Source organism: Rhea americana, unplaced genomic scaffold, assembly GCF_003343005.1.
Source record: "Rhea americana isolate MKP2758 unplaced genomic scaffold, rheAme1 scaffold_241, whole genome shotgun sequence".
NCBI lineage: Eukaryota > Metazoa > Chordata > Aves > Rheiformes > Rheidae > Rhea > Rhea americana.
This window is the reverse complement of record NW_028186359.1, coordinates 302,956-322,677: the sequence shown is the minus strand read 5'-3', so window position 1 is coordinate 322,677 and position 19,722 is coordinate 302,956. Positions and strand designations below refer to the sequence as shown.

The 19,722-nt window shown below is 36.8% G+C and overlaps 1 protein-coding gene across 1 annotated transcript; it reads right to left on the bottom strand.

Annotated features, from left to right (window-relative positions):
- Nucleotides 1-1,369: 1,369 nt before the first annotated feature.
- On the bottom strand, nucleotides 1,370-17,468 carry RSBN1 (round spermatid basic protein 1). Its single transcript, XM_085306557.1, has 7 exons — nucleotides 17,451-17,468; nucleotides 15,289-15,959; nucleotides 9,057-9,194; nucleotides 8,490-8,632; nucleotides 7,377-7,544; nucleotides 6,289-6,397; nucleotides 1,370-4,905 (listed from the first exon to the last, which is right to left on the bottom strand). The coding sequence occupies exons 2-7, from the start codon at nucleotides 15,910-15,912 to the stop codon at nucleotides 4,432-4,434; spliced, it is 1,656 nt and encodes a 551-aa protein (XP_085162683.1). The 5' UTR covers nucleotides 15,913-15,959; nucleotides 17,451-17,468; the 3' UTR covers nucleotides 1,370-4,431.
- Between the last annotated feature and the right edge of the window lie 2,254 nt (nucleotides 17,469-19,722).

Genomic DNA, 19,722 nt, shown 5'->3' with positions numbered 1-19,722 from the left:
GCGCTCCAGCCCCGCCGCGACCCCGCGCCGCGACCGCGGCTTCACAACAGCAATAGCCAGCGATCCAGGTAAAGGACAAAAATCAGACTTTGTTTATTAAAAAAATACTTTACAGGAAAAAATTCTATGCATTCCGTTTGACTATTTTACAAAGAAATAGCTTAACAGTTTGACACTCTTGTACAATCAGCTACTAAAAGAAATGCACTGCGTTAGAGGAGTATTCACAGCGAGGTTTAGCGCTTTACCTGTTTACACTACTCATTATAAAACCTCTTTAAAACACTTGCTAAATGTCAATAAATATACTAAGGCCGCACAAAGCAAACAGTCTTCCAGGCAATTGTACATGTCCTCTGAGGCAAAGACCTTAGATAAATTAAAACCACAGAAAAATCTTAGCTGCCAATCAAAATCAAATTAAATCACAAAAACAGCAATACAGAAATCTCTTTACATGTTGTACAAAGAAATTAGAAGCATATGTATTTCTTTAAACACAATTCTAGAGTGCCACAGTAAGAGACACCTTCTCAACTACATGTGCTATTGCATTCTAAAAACTACTATGTATATTGATGAAAGGCCAAAATATTGTTGGGATTTCTAATTGGACCAACATAAGAATATACAGTACAAGCTTTCAGGTTAGAGAGGTCACTTATGGGGGAGTAAAGACAAATATTCCTCTTTTCTTACACCCTTTAAACAAACATATGGCTACAAACACTTAGCATTTCTAGGATATTTGATTTGAGGAGTTTATTAATCAGTCAATTCAGGCCTGTAAATCGCAGGGCATGCCTGATGAAGGACTTGAATTCATGTTCACAGTAAAAGCTCTGATGATTAGCATTAGTTCCTCTGGACAAACTAATATGTAAAAACATTGACGAGTACAGTACAGAGCCCTTTAACTGTATGGCAAGACCTATACCTATGAGAAATTGAATTATGTATCCCCTGAGAACACTTCACTCAGTGTCCCACCTTCCTGGAAGAGAATATCGCAATGAGAAAGGTGTTTGGTTTCATAAATTACTCTTAAAGTATGTCAAGTTCTTGCAAAAATGACTTGTAGCATGACTAAAGGAGAGAGGAATGTGAAGCTGATCTTTCATCTTTAGATTGCATTTTGCTAGTTCATTCCTAGCATAATCAATCCACTCATCCTTATCCCAAATGACAGTTGTTTTCAGCAACAACTCTTTATTTCAAATAGAAGCCAAAGCCTGAGTTCTAGCTTAAAGCTGACCACTCTTTAAAGACAGAGCACTGTGTTCTTGGTCAACTAGCAGTTGTCTCGGGCATAAATTAGGAGTGTTCCTCGGTATCAATTGTAGACTGTAGATTTCTTTTTTTAAAAACAAAAAAAAAAAGACACATCACAGGGCAGATCCTCAAATAGAGAAATGACAATTTACAGTAACCGACCAGTGCACTGATACTTTTTGCCTCTAAGGTTAAAACTGAGCACTGTTAAAACAACCTAAGAAGTTTCCCAAAGTTTGATTATCCCCACATGTAAGCTGTTTTATGAAATCTGAGAAATTCATCAAACAGCCATCTATTTAACATGAGATATATTTTCAGAAATATTTACTTGGACTTAGCCAGAGATTTGTTTTTGCTCAGCAAACACTAAATGGCTTGAATTTGTTATTTCATTTTAAAATAGCTATAGCTTATAAAATCAGTATTCCACACATTGTTCACAAAAACATTTTAATCTTTCGCATCAAGGTGTTCTAATTCTGCTCTGCTGATTTCAGTGCAGGTGAAGGAATCATGAAACACTGGCTAGACAGTTTGGCTATGAGCTTCACAAGCAATCCCTCCCATGCTTTATATGCAGATCTGAAGTTTGAAAGTATGTCACTTCGGATTAAGCATACCAAAGTTGATAATGTATTTAAGGTCGTAGTTTTTTTTATAAAGTCTGTTCCTCTCTGCCTCAATCTTACAGAAATATTCTAGAATAATATCAGCATCATCCTCCCAAGTCATTTGAAGATGCAATGTTTCTACATTTAAATTTGACATTAGATATTACGTTAGTAACTGAACTGACTGTAAGGAGAACATGATACAATGGGTCATCTGCCTCCATCCAAAGAAAAGTCAGAGCATTTTCCTAGTACCTCAGACAGACTGCAGTCACAGATTTCACTAAAGGAAGCTACAGTTTTAAAAGCAGCATGAACCACTYTAGTTGTCATCCTTTATCCATTTAAAAACATGCTATTATAATATAATGTACAGAAGACTTCCAAATTGATTCCCTTTTCATTCTATTTCAAGTTCTAAAATAATACAGACAAGTTGGTGTATAATGGCTCTTAATCTTATTCTGCCTTTAAAGATACGTGGGCAGAATGACTGTAGGAGCTACAGATTTGTCAATTCCTGAGTGATTATACACAGTGCTGGCTGTCAAAGAATGGCCACCTTACTGATGTCCCTCTACTGACATGACCAAAGAATAGCACATGTGAGAAGGGAAATGGGCACTTGGAAGACTAGCAGACTTTGTAAAAAGGAAATAACATACTTGTGTAATATGATCTTTGAATATGAAGGATGAACTGAAACCACTATTGCCTGTGAGGAATTTTACTTTGCACAACCCTTAAAGCTATGAAATTCCTCTGAACATAAGAAGTGGAAAAAAACCACCAGAGAACAGACGGCTCATTTCTGAACCAATCTTGATCATCTAGAATTTCTGCTAAGATTAAATTATACCCCTGCATGAATCACATTACTTTTCATCATAAAAGCTTTCCATTCTAACACCTTATTTACACAGATTACTAAACAAGTCACTACCACTTCAATCTGTAAATTAGTTTTAAATTGAAATATTTCCTAGTCCTCATTTTTGTACCGAAGACAATACATACATACACGTAAGGAGTAATACAGGTTCTAACTAATCACTGCAGTATCTTCTGATGATTATTTTTCTATCAGTTTAAAATATTGACCTCTACACAGAGGTGCTAATATGTATATAAAAGCCTACACAAACAATATTGCACAAAGTAAGATTTATAATAGAGTAACATATTTTAGAGACCCTTATAAAGAGAATAATAATTGATATTAAAAAGATGCATTCAGAACTAACACAGCATCTTTGCTTTTGTCTAGTCTAACATAGTGTTTCAAATCTTTCCTACCCCAGTGAGGATTAGAACAAATAAAGTTATCTGGAGACAACTTCAGTTGCACCAAAACCCAACTTGTATTCTAAATGTGCAGAGGGTGTTAGGAGGGAAGGGACAGGACAGGATTTTTCCTTTTGATGACTAGAAAGGACAATTATAAATGGGGTGAGTGAAAGTCAAATACAGATTACACATTAACATTCAGAAATATTGAAAGATTTTTTTTAAACTGTTGATAGCTGACACTACATATTTAGCATGTGCCATTGATTTTCCACAGTACCTGGGCACCCAAAAGCTACACATGGAAACAGCAGTCCAATGCCATAATACTTTATTGTGAAATAGTAACACAGAACTTCCTAAAATAAGGACACACTTATTGTATAAGTCAGTCATCAACTCAATGCTATTTATTAAGTGCATCAGTACCAGGGAAAGTGTGGTTCCATTGGACATTTATTATGACCTGGTCAAAACAAGCTGCCAAGTTGCTTAGTATTTTAAAGCCTTAAAGTGCTCAAAGATAGCATTTTCCTCCACAGGACTACCAATAGCATCTCTAATTTTGCCACTAGAATTAATCATGTTCTGGGAAGATGCATTTTGGAAGCAAAATCCTCACACCAAACAGTATAAGCAGTGCTATGAAAAATGTTAGGTCAGCAAGTCATTACATTTCAACAGGATCAGACACTTTCTTCAGTGAATTTTACAGATTACCTTTGTAGGACTGTAAGAAATAGAGATCAACTTCTATAGCTAATAACTTGTATATAAACTAGAATGTCAAGAACAGACATACCAAAGATATTACAAATCATCAAAAGTGCTGTGCTTCCTCTTTTTCTTAGCAATCAAAATGAGATGGGAAAGTCACTTTGCAAGTTGTCTAAAAAACATCACTTTATGGTGAAGATTAGAAATAAAGTAAAAGTAGGGAAATAACACTGACCAATGTAGTTCAATCATTTTATGTTCCTGGAGGAATTTCATTCTGACTTTGGGGAGATACTGAGTATCTCTTTACTTAAACAGAAAGAAGTGGTAGACCACTGTTACAGGTTGTACTAAGGGGTTAAAATACAACTTGAATTTTGCATAATCTGTGTAAAAAAGATATGCTTGACATTTTGGAATGTCACCTTTCTTTATAGAATTATAGGTAAGATTTCTCCAATAAAACATAAGCCAGTTATAAAACTATAACTTCACATCAAAATTTTAAAAAGTTGTTAAAAAATGTTTGTTTATGTACATATCACACAGAAGAGCCTGTATGATCCTGTGGATTGTGTTGCGGATCAGACTCTGCTTTAAAATCTGGAAGGGGCTGGGCCATCTGATCTGGTTGCACAAGTCCTGATATTGAAGAAACAGAGGAAGAGGAGGAGGAAGAGAGCACCCCTGTTGCAAGCTGCATCTCTATACCTGGTTCTTCAGACTCTATTTTTATACTCACACATTGGGGTTCATCTTCCAGCTCTGTCTTTCCAGGAACGCTATTGTTCAAGCTTGAATTGCTTTCTGTGTTTTGAGAAGTCTCCCCCACAGGGTGATATTGTTTAAGTCTTATGTGCCATGCTAAGCTGCAGACTGCTGACACTGTTTTAAACTGATGAATGACATTTCTAGGGATGAAGTAGATGTCATTGTCACACAACTGAATTCTAGCATAACGAATGCCTTCCCGTCTCATTTGGTTTAGTTTGGCTTCATCCACCCACTGAACACACTGAGAGGAGAAAAGATGGTAAAGTTAGTGATATGCTCTGTTCAGGGTAAACAATTCAGTATCCAGTTACTTGATCACATTCTGTGTCTAAGCAAGAATGTTTGTTTAATGGGTACAATTTCAACCCTTTACATGAGAATGGTACACTTTAACTGTAACTTGTGTAATGTGCACATCTTTGAGAGGACAATTAACAGATAAGAGCATTCTACAGTTACAGGTGGAAACAGGTTTAGTATGAGGCTGCATTGTTTTGGCAGACAGGCCTGAGTTCAGGTGCCTTTGCATTGTAAGATAACATCAGATGATCTAACACATTATAAAAGGCACAAGTGTGCATAGTTTTTTAACTTAGAATTGCTCCTGTAGTACGTATCATATGCTTGACACTGTACAGGAATACTGTCTATCAGGGAACTGCCCACCTAGCAGCCTCCAGTACTTAAATACCAGTTGGACCTCGTATACCAAAAATGGGTGGGATCTATTTAAGTCTAGACTAAGGAGGAGGTATCAGTGCATGCAATTCATAATCCTCAATCAATCACATTGCTGCCATTAAAGTTAGAAATAACTCCATCCATAAACAGTACTAGAAAATATCAAGTGAAAGGTATACTTAAAACAATTAAAAATCTACAAGCTGTTGAAAAAATTACTTAAAAGTACAAAACATTCAGCAAGCATGATGTTGGGCTGTGAGATGTCATGGACACGTGAGTGTTTAAAAGCGCTGATACAGTATAAAAGTTGAAATTCCAGTCCCCAATAGAAGTCCAGTCCAGCACCTGTAGCAATCATTGCAACCTCTAAGATAAATTAAAAAAAATGTGAAAAGATCATCCAATGGAACAAAAAAAACACAGATTATTTTTTTCTGGTCCAAGAAGCTCATCAGATAATTTCAAAGTGTATAGTTATAGCCTGGGTATCTGGGATGGAAGCAGGTAAGTCATTTACATTGGATTCAACTAGTAAATACCATACCTACCAGAATCTTATATTTAAAATACATATTTATGCTAGAAAGCATGTTAGTGGTGTATATTTTTCTACAGAACACTTTCTTTGTAATGCCTTTATCCTGAATAATAATATCCTGCTGGTCACAGATTAACTCAGTTATCATAACTATGTAACTAACAAAGCTGCAGGTGCTGAATTGAACTTGGATTTTGAGAGGAGAATGACAGAAGATTACAAAGGGACTCAGCATAAATCTCAGCTTGGTGCAAAGAAACATAAGAAAGGCAATTGCTTTACAGAGCTGAGAACTAAGGGCTGCTGAGGATACAAAGGGATGGCTATACAGTGAACCTGGAAATTAACAGAAACTACTTCCAAAATATTAAGAATGAGCTGTCACCAGGGGAGATTCAATACCTGTGACACTGGAGGTTCATGCAGGTCCAATTGAAGTCTCTGCACAACATCAGTGAAATCTTCAGCATGAAAACAAACCACATCTTTGGTTATGCGAGGCTGGTCACTCCTAGAAAGAGATGAGAATTCCAGGAACGTTTAAAGCATTTGAGTTATAGAGAATTCTGTTTTAGCTCTTTCAGAGAAGTGTTTCACTGAACACAGTATCTAGTTTGACTTGCAACTGAGCATGAAGTCTCATTACTTCTCAATAAATACACATTATTTAGGAAAGGAGGTATAATAGATTTGTTTACATTTTTTCCCTTAATACATATACAGCAGAAGTTATGTTTTTGTGGACAAATACTGTATTAAAATGTCAGAGAACTAGGTTCAAATTGCCAGTCTAAGAGTTTACTGTTATGTTTTTGGAGCCACAATTTGCTTTAATTCTTCCATTCTGTAACTGAACCAACATTTCCATATTAGAGGAAAATTGTAAAATAAGTATGTGGCACTGAAGCTGAAATGATGAGGAAAATATTTATCAGCTCTCTTTGTCCACTGACTGTGAATCAGAGTAAGGTAGTTTTGGCACCCTTTACTCATATTCAAATCTAATGAGATTGCTGATGATGCTATCAAATTTCTACTGTACTTGTTAGAAATAACAATGTCGCAAGTCTAATTTGGATTTTTTTCTGTGCAAAGTCAAGAGCAATGTCGTGGGTACATGAAATGAGAAAGCATTATAGCTTTGAAATTAATCCAGTTAGATTGGTCAGTTTACAGAAGTTAGCATTAACATAACTATTCAGGAAAAGAACAATCACAGATGATGGCCTGGGTATGGTATTTTGAAGCTTATTTTGTATGWCTCTAGAATTCTCTGCAAACTTCTCTTACAACTTATAGTTGTCTCAAAAAGGGAGGAAAAATAATAGATAAACGCTTTACATTTTTCAAGCTCCAAACAGCATTTACCTTGTTACATGGTTTGAATGCTTTCTTTAGTTAGGCTTGTTTTCCAGGAAATTTTCTTTTTCTAAGAGAGAATGTTTAGAATTTCCCCCTCCCGCTAGAATAGTTGTTTCAGTTGCACTTACCATTCCCCAAACTGTACAGCCTTCAGAACACCTACAGCAGCTGTACTCTGCCAGTCAAATCCTTGACCCACGTGATCAGCATGAGCTCTTGTTCTGTCTTCAAAAAGAACCTCACGGGGCTCACTGGTCCGAGGTAGGTACTGGAGATTCTTTATTTCATTCATTGAGCTACAGCATAATCAAAAGACATACTGAAAGATGTTTCAGACTACTCAAAAAAATATGTACTTGTTTAAAACAATCTTTTAAAATGTTGTTTCCTGTAGGCTGCAAAATCTAAGATCAAAACATTTACTTTTGTTTTATCAAGGTGTCTGACAATAAAAGATTGATCAGAACACAGCTATGTACAATTCAGGTTATGAGAATAAACTTTACAGAACAGAAATCTAGTCACCAAAAAATAAGTTTTGTTCCTTTAAGCTGAAAGAACTATTCTATAAATTTAAAGACATATAAAATTGAGCTATTTTAAGAGTTACTGAAGTTATTTGGGAGTACCTTTAGATATTCTGCACAAAGTAACAATTAGAATACACTTCCAATTCTTTGTCTGCTAAATTAGCCATACAGAGCACTGATTCTGAGAAAGATATCAAGTGTTTGTGCGCGCACACACAAATACATTGTGTGTGCCTATGTATGTGTGTGCGCCTAGGTATACACATACACACACATACCCCACAATATTTCCTGAAAAAGCAGACAGTACTGCAACTATTTACACACTAAGATGTGACTTAAAGTCTAAATGGTCTAAAGATCTCTACTCTTGTAGAGTATCTCACCCCCTCCTACCACCTAATTAGTTCTTCTCACAGAAACTGGATGAATCAAAAAAAAGGTACTGAAGGATAAGAAGAGGTTACAATATTAAGAAAGCACTGATCTGGGATACATTGCTATGAAAGGCTGTGAAAATAACATAACCATCACAAATAACACATTTGACTTAATTCACTAAGCCAATTTTAAACAGGAATGAAAACGATACGTGAAACTGCAGATTAGCCTTCTGAAGAACTTATTACATGTATATGTTTACTTTTTGTTCTCAAATCTAAAACAGATATAACTGATGTTTTTCCTTTACTAAGGAAACCAAAACATTACCGGCGCCGTTTGAATGGTGATTTTGGCATATCAGCTGTTGGAATCATCTGTTCTCCTGGTCTCACCCACATTATGGGACCATCATCACTTTGTGACCTGCACTGCAGTCTCAAACTAGAAAGAGTACCCCACGGCAAAGTCATCTACAGAAAAACAGAATACAGAACACTAGGTGAGATGGATAAATTAAATAATGCCTTTAGTAAAACTGGTTCAAACTCATTGTCAAAGAATTGTATAGAAACTGATGCAAGTTCCAAGAAGTAAAATATATTCTAAGCTAAAGCTTATCAAACTTAGTTTTTAGGAAAGTAGGTAATTACGTAGTATGTATGACATGATGAACCATATTTTAGTTTTTGAGTAATTTACATAGCTATTCCATTAGTTCGGTACCTTTCATTTGGTCAGAGGAGAGAATGTACCACCATCCTCAGAAGCCCAAACGATGAGTGTATCGATAGAGAAATTGGCTTTAAGGTTCTAATTACTTGGAAATATCTGAGATTTACTAATTGTTAAAATATCAATAGCACTTCAAAGAGAACACCACAAGTTACTGCTTACTCTCAAAAATGGAGATTCTTCTAACATATCTAGAAATTCTGGGAAGTAGTCTCCAACTTCTTCATCTACTGCTCCAACAAGACTGATCTGCCGCATTGGTCCTGCTCTGTAGGTTCCACAGCAGTATGTTCGATTGACCTGAGTGGCCAGAAGGGAAAAGACAATACCACCACAACTTTAATTCTATTACAGGAAATTAAAAATTATTAATACAATGCACCAGGCCACTGCCGAGTCTCCATCCAAGTCCAAGACTCACCTACATATTTCAAAGAGATGTCTTTGGGATTATGTGGAAAGACTGCTCAGAATGTTCCATGCAGCAGCTCTGATATATGCATACAGAAAACTATACAAGAAATTGAAGAAATGAAAGGTCTAACTAGAAATCTAGTGCTCAGGCGTGTATCTTGGTGTTAAAACCACAGAAGTCTAGGATTATCATCTGATATAACCTGTTGTCACAGGTGTGGCCAGAAACACTTTAATCTGGCTGAGACTGGTTTTTGACAACCTCTGGAGCACAGGCAGTCTTGTTTTACTCAGGTCATCTATAAACTCTGCCTGCTCATATAGAAGAGCACCTGGCAAGATTTCAGTGTTGTCTAGTCTCTTCTTATAGCCTGTGGCTATAATATGCCTTATAGCCACAGAGTACATAGTTGCAGCAGCCGCTCAATCTTAAAAGATCAGAAATTCTGCCATGATTAGTCTATTTTGTATTTCCAATTCTGTTTCTGAACCTTCTATCATCCTTTAATAGTCTCTCCACGTTCAAGTGGCATTGCAGGGAAAGAGGTAAGAAGGACCAATAGGTAGTTCAAAATTTGCAATTTATAGTGTTATATAATGAACGTGATGCAATACATCTACAATTGGAGTTATAGAAGCTATGCATACATATAGTAGCTTTGTTTTAAGGAGTTGCTTTTATAAGTTTTTGGCCAACAAATTATGACGCAGTTTAACAGTTATGTGAAGCTCTTAAAGTTTAATGAAGCCAGATTAATAAACAAGAATTAGTTACTGCTGTGATTTTACCTATGCTTGTTGCTAGAGGATATTTAACTTCTTAATTATAGGAGTTTAACTCACTCCCATTTCCAGAGTCTGTCTCTTTAGCTTCATAGATACGCAGTTTGTGTTGATTACATGCACCTATTTTTTAATTAAAATCTAACTAGAGCCAAAGATCATTCCACATTTAGCTTTATTTCTCTGCTCTGAGCTACCTGCTGCATCACATCACCTCTACCTGCATATACAGAAGACTGCATCCTAAGTCACTCAGTAACTTCACTGTGTAATTAAAGCACTGTACTTTCAAGTCCATAAAGACTATCATCAGCAGCTCAATGAGCATACACTCATTTTCTGGTTTTGACAGTACAGATTTTTACTAACTAGGCACTATTGTCACAGGCCAACAGTCAAGAGAATTAGCAACTCAAGTGAAAGCCTCCAAATCCTATTGGCACCTTTYGGGCTAGAGTTCCTACCTAATGTCAATAAGGTGAAATAACTTCACCAGTTACCTCAGATGAATTTTGGTGCAGTAGTACTGAAAAACTGTACTGTATTGCTTTGCAGTAACAGGAGAACCAAGGCCATAAGCCAGTTAGCACTAAGCAGTGCATAAGTTTATTAGAGTAAATGGAGATGGACCACTTCCAGATGAGATATGCTCCCTTGAAACCACTTGCTGAGATTCACTGGTATTTTGCAGATGTTTGTCAGGAAAGTCAAAACAAAGGGGTAAATATCATTGCAGTTTTTCCGTGCAATACAGGTAACATTTTCAAGGGGAATGAAAAAGTAGATGCTTCGGCAGTGCTTATTTAATGCATTGAATTCTTTTCTATTTTTGCATCACATTTTAAGAACTAGAAATGAGACAGGTACCAGAATACTTTAAGGAATACCAGGATTTCAAGATTTACCTAGGATTTCGTGGCACTTTAAAGTGTATATACACTTTATATTCACAGGGACTTTCTTCCATGAAGTTTCTCATTTTTGAAGTGTGATTGTTGTTTATGAAGCTAGCCTGAGTTATTCCAGTTTATATAGCTGGAAGAACAGTTTATTAGCACAGCACCTACATTGCAATGGTTTGATCAGATCTAAATTTTAGTATCTTTAGCAAATTCTTTCAACAACTTTTCTATCTCACACTAAAAGTTATAGGTATAATTAAAAATTAGGCCTTCAGTTTTCATTGAGACATTTTATGGCACTTGGATGATGTGTTGTTTTTTTAAAGACATTTCACACACTTAAGTAACAGCAGAAATAGACAACATCAGTTTTTCCTGGAGAAGCAACAGCTTTAGTAGCTGATTGCAGATAATTCAGACCCCTACCTCCTGAAGGGTCAAGCAAGCAGTATACCTCTATGTGGAAGGAAGAGTGCACACAGATGACACATAAGCTTGAAACAAAGTCTGAGAAATTTCTCTGAACAAAAGATGAATGAAGGAGTCATTAATATCATAGCTGACCTGACATAGTAGTAGCTAACCATGCAAACACTCTGCTATGAGGAAGACAGACTACAAGAAGGCTTACTATTTACAACATAAGCAGAGGAAATGAGGACATTGTGACAGGTCATTGCAGCAAGGTTTGTGTATTTGTCTAAAACTTGTCAGCTACTTCCGTAAGACCAGACTGTTTTCATTGCTTAAGAGATATACCAAATTAAGTTTGCAGCACAGATGCTATTTCTTCATTTTATACTTTGATAGCTTCTGTAAAAGAAAAGTTGCCCACCCAGCATAAAAAAAAAGCTTTTGTTCAGGAGTCAAAAAAAAGTTAAGAGGGCAGACAACCAAGTTGTGATATGGTTCGTTAACCAAAGCTCTCAAGAATACTGATTGTAACTTTATCTGACAGCACACTCCAAGAATGGGAGAACTTAGGCTACTATCCTGTTTGCTGCTTCTCCCACTTCCTTCCCAGCAGCAGTATCAGTTTACACAAACTTACTTCCCCCAACTCTTTCCTGGCCTGTTCCCAGAACCTACTCAGTTGTGACATTTAACTGTTCTTTGGATCACAGAGCAGGCCTGATCAGTTTCTTTGAGAAAAAAAGTGGTTTTTCAGGTCTTGATATTCCCATTCACTGTGTAGCCCTAGAAGCAATTGTACCAAGACAGCTGATGAGGAAATATAAAATATTGTTCAAACTGCCAAGAACTTTCAAATTAAAGTATTCCCTTATTGTGAAATAAGCTTCCAAATTACTGTTCAGTGATTAGAGTCTTGAAAGCTCTTTGTGCCAGTGACTAGCTCCAAACTGAAGCTTATCTATAGCACTTGAATATTAGAACAAGTGAGCCAGAGCAAGCAAAAAAAACAGAACACTCAAGCTTAATAAGTATTTTAATGTACAGAAATCATACAGGGTATAATACCTTTAGAGTGTGAAAATACAAGTTGGAATGCTTTATGATATGTAGTAACAGATAACCCAAATACTAGTCCAAATTAATCTACAGGTAGTAAAGCTAAGTTAATGGAGTTTACATTGTTCTCATTGCCCTGTGAATGAATTCACCCTGCAAGTAAGATAATTATCACTACATTTTGTTAAATCTAGAATAAAGGTCCTTCCTTTGAAATGGAGATGTTTGCTACTGATACCCTGTTTAATCTGTGTGTAATCAGGATTCCAGATCTGGCAACTATGCAAGAAACAGCTGAATGCTGTGCAAGCCAGAAGTCAAGTTAACTTTTGGACTTGCAGCTTATAGACCAAAGTATTCCGATTTCTCAGCACCAAGTCTCTAGGAATCAAGAATACATAGTGCCTGAAATCCCCTTGCCAGTTTGGCTCTGTAAAGCCAACATTCAGCAGGTTTGACTTAAACAAAAACAACACTTAATTGAGTACCTTCAATTAAAAATAAAAATCAGCAAAACTACATACAACATTCCTATAGCATGATTAATCTGTAGAGCTATGAAGTTCTGTAGTGTGTTTTTGTATTCTACAATTCTCATACAGCCAGGTTCAAAAGTTCTTCTGCTAAGCTTAGCCTGTTTGTTCATTTTTCAACAGTGCTGCAAAGGAATGGCAGTACTGCAGACCAGTTAAGATAACAAACCACCTATTTGTTTTGAAGTAAAAAAGAAAGAGCATAGACAGGATAAGTCTAGCTAATGTAGAGCATTTTAGCCTTCTATTTTAAGATAACCTAACTTTAAAGACTAATCTTGAGTTTTAACACAATGCAGCTACCACAGCTGAATTCACCATTAATTTAAATGGATTTTTAAATGTGATTTTAGCATCATCCATACTCTAAAGACTCACACTTCAACTGTCTTTTTAACAGCAGAGTTGTGGCAGCTGTACCTCTACATGTTTGTTTACTGTGTGAATCACCCTAACATACTTCAGCCATAGAGGATTAATCAGGTCATGCTGGAGCTGGATTTAGAGATGTTTTAGCCTAACTGAAACTAATGTCATGATTTAATCTTGATCAAGTTTAGACAGCACTTAAAATTAATTGAAATACCAGAGTAGAATACAACCCAGTGAAGMCTCTTATTACCATACATTCCACACATACAAACTTCCAGTACAAACTATTCATATTCACAAGACCAAGACCATTAGCCAGRAAGAAATGCAGTTGTTACATATCTAGTTGGTGCTGTTTTGCCATTTCAGAGCTGTTACATGTACACCAAGTAAGTTAGAATGTAACCAATATGCCAAAGAACATGATATAAATGACTAATACAGAAAACTTAAACTAACCTCTTAACAAGCTGCATGTCTATAGAGCACAGGTTAGATGTGTACTGTGTAAAAGTATTCTTGGTGATAAGGAACTATTTGTATATTCAGCCTAGTTTTGGAGTACTATACACACCAATGCAGCTCTGCCAGTTTAGAGCAGTGGGCATAACCCATGAAGCAAAAGTTGTTAACAAGTGCTGTAGCAGCTACCTGTTATGAAATACAAACTCAAAAACTAAGTCTAGTTTAATTACTAATTTAAGTGGTATCTATAAGAGTTTCTGGAAGGTATTAAAAGCCTTTGCAAGTTATCATAAAGTACCTTTCCATGAAGCAATGTTTTCCAGTGCAGATCTCACAAGAGCACTTCATGAACTTTGAAGAGATCCACACAACCCATCAGAACTGTCCCATTTCCAAAACCTGTTGCTAAAGGAGGGCTATTCCAACAGTACTATACTAGAGTTTTAGGTCTTTCTCACAGATGAATCAGCATTCAGGGTCTTCTTTTAAAAGAAGTAAGCAATAGTTTGAATCCATCCTCAGACTAGTCTGAGCAGGAAGAGGTTTTGTTCCATTTGCAACAGATCTATCTAAACATTTAAGAACTGGAATGTTGCTGCATGTTCATAGATACTTCCAAGCCTGATGACAAAACAGTAAAAAAGCAAGGGTTTTTCATATAAGAATTTTGAAACTAACTTGGCTATTAGCATTTTATCAATTTAAGTCACATAGATAAAGTATGAAAACTTGAATGAGTCTTGAAATAAAAAAAAAACTAATTTGAAAGCTGTTAAGAAAAAGATGAAACCATTGTTATCCTACAAAGTTTTCAAAATATTTTAAGCCTACTGTGAAAGGCAAGGTAGTTTGTAACGTGAAAGCCTGTCCAAGTCCAATGAAGAAATTTCAACTCTCAAATGTTTTAGTACCAAGTAAATACAAAGCAGCAGCTAATAATAGAATTTAGAAGATGTTATTAAAAAGTTTATTGTGCATGATATACTGAAACCTGAAAAGCAAAATCATTTTAAGAGCTAGWTCTATTGAAAATACTAGCATTTCACACACACACTCTTCAGTTTAGTGAACTGTTAATATAGACTTGCCCATTCTGAATGGTGCCAGTGTTCTCTCAAAATGAGCAAATAAAACGAAAGCCTGCAAGAGGATCAGTAGAGACTATTCTACTAGTCAGAGTTAGTGTCTGAAATCTGATTCAGCAGTTACTGATGAGCCCAAAATAACTTCACGCAGAAACACTAATAAACAACAATGTAGAAGTCCCAACATCATCTTATATATATATAATATATAATCTTAGAGAGGAAAAAAATAAACTAAAACACCCTCATGCTTYAGAAGTCCTTCTATACTTTGTCAGACCATCTCTTTTTACGCTATCACCACTCTGGGTTAATAAGATTAATCATATCCAAATACTGTTTAACTTGCATGACTTCAAACAGTTCTTACCTGAGAGTGAAAGTTTGAAATTGTTGTTGTTTCAATGTCCTTCTTGCCCAAAATTTCCATTTTCACTGGAGTGTTAGGAAAGTTAAAAGCAAAGTAATCCAGAAAGTCTGGTAAATAAGCAGCTGCCCCATGTACTATAGCTAGAGCATAGTAAGCTGCATTTTTATCATTTTCACTGAATGACAAAGCAAGAAACTCTTCTGCAAATCTCTCCATCTCCACTGGAGACAAAAATGAGAGTTCATCCATGTAAGCATGAAGGACCAGAGCGCCACCGTTAGACTGATGTTCTTCATGAATGAAGTTACTAAATTTAGTGCCCGTTTTTAAGAAGCTGCTGCGAACAGAATGCTCCTGATGAGTCACAAATGGTGTTTGTACTCCCTGGGGTACTCGATATTCCTGCATACCCAAATTCAGTCTGCAGAGCTGCTCATCCTTCAGATACCTGAAGGATTCCTTGTTCACTTCCAAGGTATCACACTGTCCTTGAGTCAGAGTCTCTTTGTCAATGCGAGTAAGTCCAGCACAAACTGTCTGCACTTCTTTGTTATACATCTTCAGGCGTTTTCCCCTCATATCTTCCCGGTGTTTCTTTTTCTTTTTTTTCTTCATCTTCTTCATAATAAGAGTGTCAGCTCTCTGGGTTTTGCCATTTTCATCTGGAGTTTCTGGAAGCAACAGTAAAGAGAAGATTAGAGTTCTACAATTACAGCATATTCACATCTCACTTCCTAAAGCTATCTATTCCCACAACAGATTGACTGATGGTAATATCTTGTCTTTTGGTTTAAGAGACTTTAATTACACAAAAACTGTAGTATATCTAGTTATTATGGAAAAGGCTTCAAATTAAGAAAGTTTCCAAAAACTACCTYAATATTCCAGTTTAGAAATATTTCAATTTTTAGAGATTTATTAGAATACTTTTAAAAGTCTACAGTTCAGAACATTACTAACTACTGACATTTAAATCAATGTCATCTAGGGAAAGAGGATAAACAAGTACATGTAATATAAACGTTGCTTTCATTATAGAACACCTCACTAATTTTGGATACATAAAAGCAGCAAAGCAGAGCGTGACTGAAGAGGTTTAACTGTTACTGACATTTAGATGAAAATTACATAAAGCAGTTAAGTTTCTGGCAAAAACCAAAGAACCTAAAAAACTTAAACCACTGATCTTTTCTATAAAAACACAGAATAGGTATTTCCAAGACACTAAAAATGCCGTTAAACTAGGTTTAATCATGTCAAGCTCAGCAGCCACTTTTGTAAGTGAAATATATAAAATCGTGCTTATAATAGGAACAGTCAGCACCAAGTTTACTCATGGAATCTTACTATACATTAATAAGATCAGTCTTGACACTAAGGATTAGATAAAAGGTCAGGTTCTAGGCAGCATAGTCCTCAAGGCCCTCTTCCTGGCTCCTATGCCAGTTCCAAAATGGGTGGAAGCACAGCAGAAAGCAGTAAACTGGTGAAAGAGCTCATGCTGATGACACCTTATAGGCATAAACCTGCATGATGACAACATTTTAGCATTCTCACTATAGATCTGCTCTGCTGAAGCGGTGACAGACCTTGTAGCTCTTTAACACTACCTCAAGGCATCCAGTCTTCAGTTACTGGCTTGCTCAAAAATCCATTACATTCACAGAGCAACAAAATAAATGCTATTTGGTACAGATTGAATCCAATAGTAACCTCTGCTGTCAAGCCACATACTAACCTGTCTAAGAACAGAAAGATCTGAAGCATCATGTACACATTTTCAGCTATCTTGCTAGTTTAATATTGTTTTCTAGTTAGCTATCTAGCTAACTCAGACCTAGGAATTAAGTTTTTTTTTTTCCTTTAAAGGTTAATCAATCTTCAAAAGGTCAGAAGGCTGAACAGTTTTTAGAGATAAAGTAGAAAGAATCAGTTCAGTCTGGCTAAATGCAGCAGTTTAGTAGCTTATCTTTCAAAATTAAGACTTAGTTCAAATAAAGTGTAACTAGCAGCAACTGTCATTAGAAATTTGATTGCCTAGCTGTTTAAAAAACCTGAAGTGCCAAAACAGGATCTGCTTGAAATAAAAGACTATTTCATGCCAGTGATGCATGTAAAACACTAAGTGCCTTATCATCAGGACAGCTAAAGGGAGTTAATACCTGACTAAAAGATGCCACAGCTAAAGTTTGCTGCCTGCAGCACAGGGCTATGTGCTAGATTTACTTTCTCTCTCTGCAAAGTCGTCAGGTTTGTATTCCTTTTTTGTTCTCTTGCAACACTTGGAGAAAAATACACGTTACTACTGTGATCTATAAGACAAAGAGATAGTAAATTCACACAGCTTCAAGTTATTCAGTCTAACCACAGTATTTAACTAAATCATTAGTAGTTTGTTCTCAGAGCTCTTTAGGAAAAGCAACTGACCTTCATAACAGCCTGGCGTAATGAACAGAAATACTCATGAAGCAAAGAAGTAGTCGATTGCTTAACACTATATACAATTGTCTTAGGACTTGAAATACAAGTTTTAATGGTAATGCTGTCATGCCTGACTTTTACAACTAGCAACTATCCTTATATTACAAATGGGGAAAGTCAGGAAAGAAAGTCATATCAGTTGTTTTGATAACACAACTGAAACAGCTCTTTGAATAAGCTACTATTGAATCCTAAGAGCTAAGCTTGCATAAGTTTACCAGTCACTAAGCTCTGAGGTATAGCTGCTGCCTTACTAACTTCATGGAATATGCAGTTTGCACAGAGATCTTTATTCTGGTGGGATCAGAGATTCAAAATCCAAGATGAAACTACATGAGTCTTATACCACCAGAGGTATTAAGAATACCTCCCTGTTATTTCCGAGTTGAATTTTCAATATTATATGTATCTTATTTTAAGAAATTCTAATTTTAGATACAATTTAGAAGCCCCAGATGTGCACTACTTATAACGCAGAAGATCCTCCTGYTTGAAGATATTTCCTAATGCTTCTTATCAGACATAAGCCTACTGTTCTTAGTCCTGTGGAACTCTTACTGGACACCATGGTCTATTATCAGGATTTAAACCATCCTAACTACCTTTCCCTGCTGTAGCCAACAAAACAGAGTCCCCACTACTACATTGTGAGTGGACTCAGTAGTAAGTGAAGCTAGACAGTGGCATTTTAGTAAATCTTGACAATCTGGAAGGAGACTTAGTTTTAAGTTATTCCTTTAGATGAACGGACAACCTTTAGTACCTCAAATACAAACAGAAAAAAGGTCTATAACCAGGGCATTGGCAGACATATGGGCTTTCACAGTGAAAGAGAATGACAGCAGCACCAGTAACTCAGCTTGTTTATTAGACATCATGCGATCAAGCTTACCAGCATCACTATTAACAACAAAAACATTAGCACTGCTCACTAGCACCTGTGGCCTAAGGTAGGAATACTGTAAACAGAAATAGACAGCTAAGTTAAACCACATATGGAAACAGAAACCGATAGTGAGACAGTAAGAGAAAGAAAAACAGCTTTGGCAAATTTAGAATTCATCTTGTAATTTTAAGTGTTTAAGACTTGATTAAAAAAAGTAAAAGCATACACACACACACACTCATTTAGTTACTGGCTTGGAACTGCTGTACAGTGGCATTCCCAGTCTAGTAAGATCTCTCTACAACTTCTGTTTCCCTCAAAGTACTACCTACCATTTACATTATAAACCTAACTTTCTTTTATAAGCACATGCACCTTTGGTTACTTCAGCACAATACCATCACATACACTCCTAGAGCACAACCGACAATACAGAATCTCTACAACAGCTTTAATAACAGCCTATATTGATTTCCAAGGGGATTTTCACTATCACAAATTTGTGAGCACAGCCAAAATAGTAATTTTGTACTCTAAAAAAGAAAAAACAACAATAAAAAAAACTTCAACATAGAAATTCTGGTCTTGCTGATTTGAGAAACTTCAGGGTGTTTATTAAGCAATCTGGCTGCTTCTCAGTTCTAATATGTATTAACAGAAGCACATCAGGAAGAAAGTTTTACTATCAGAACACTCGCATTTTTTTAAACCCGCGAGAAGGGCAATTCTGAACAGCACAACAGCTCTGAAGAGAAGCGACACGGGAGCCTCCCTGGCCCTCGCTGCCCACACCGGGGCTCAGCCCCGGAGTGTGGAGAGCGTCGCGCCTCGGGCGCACCAGGGGCCACGACTTTCACACAGCCATGCATGCCGATATGTGCCGGGGCTCTCGGGACACGGCGAGCGGAGACGGAGCTCTCTCCCCCCACGCCCAGCCGGGGAGGCCGGGCCCGAGAGAGGGGCTCCGCCGCGGCACGCCGAGCCGAGCCCGGCTGGAGCGCCAGGCCGCCACGGAGGGCCGCGGCGCCTGGCCCCGCGCCTCCGCCGCGCTCCTCACCTCGCTTGCT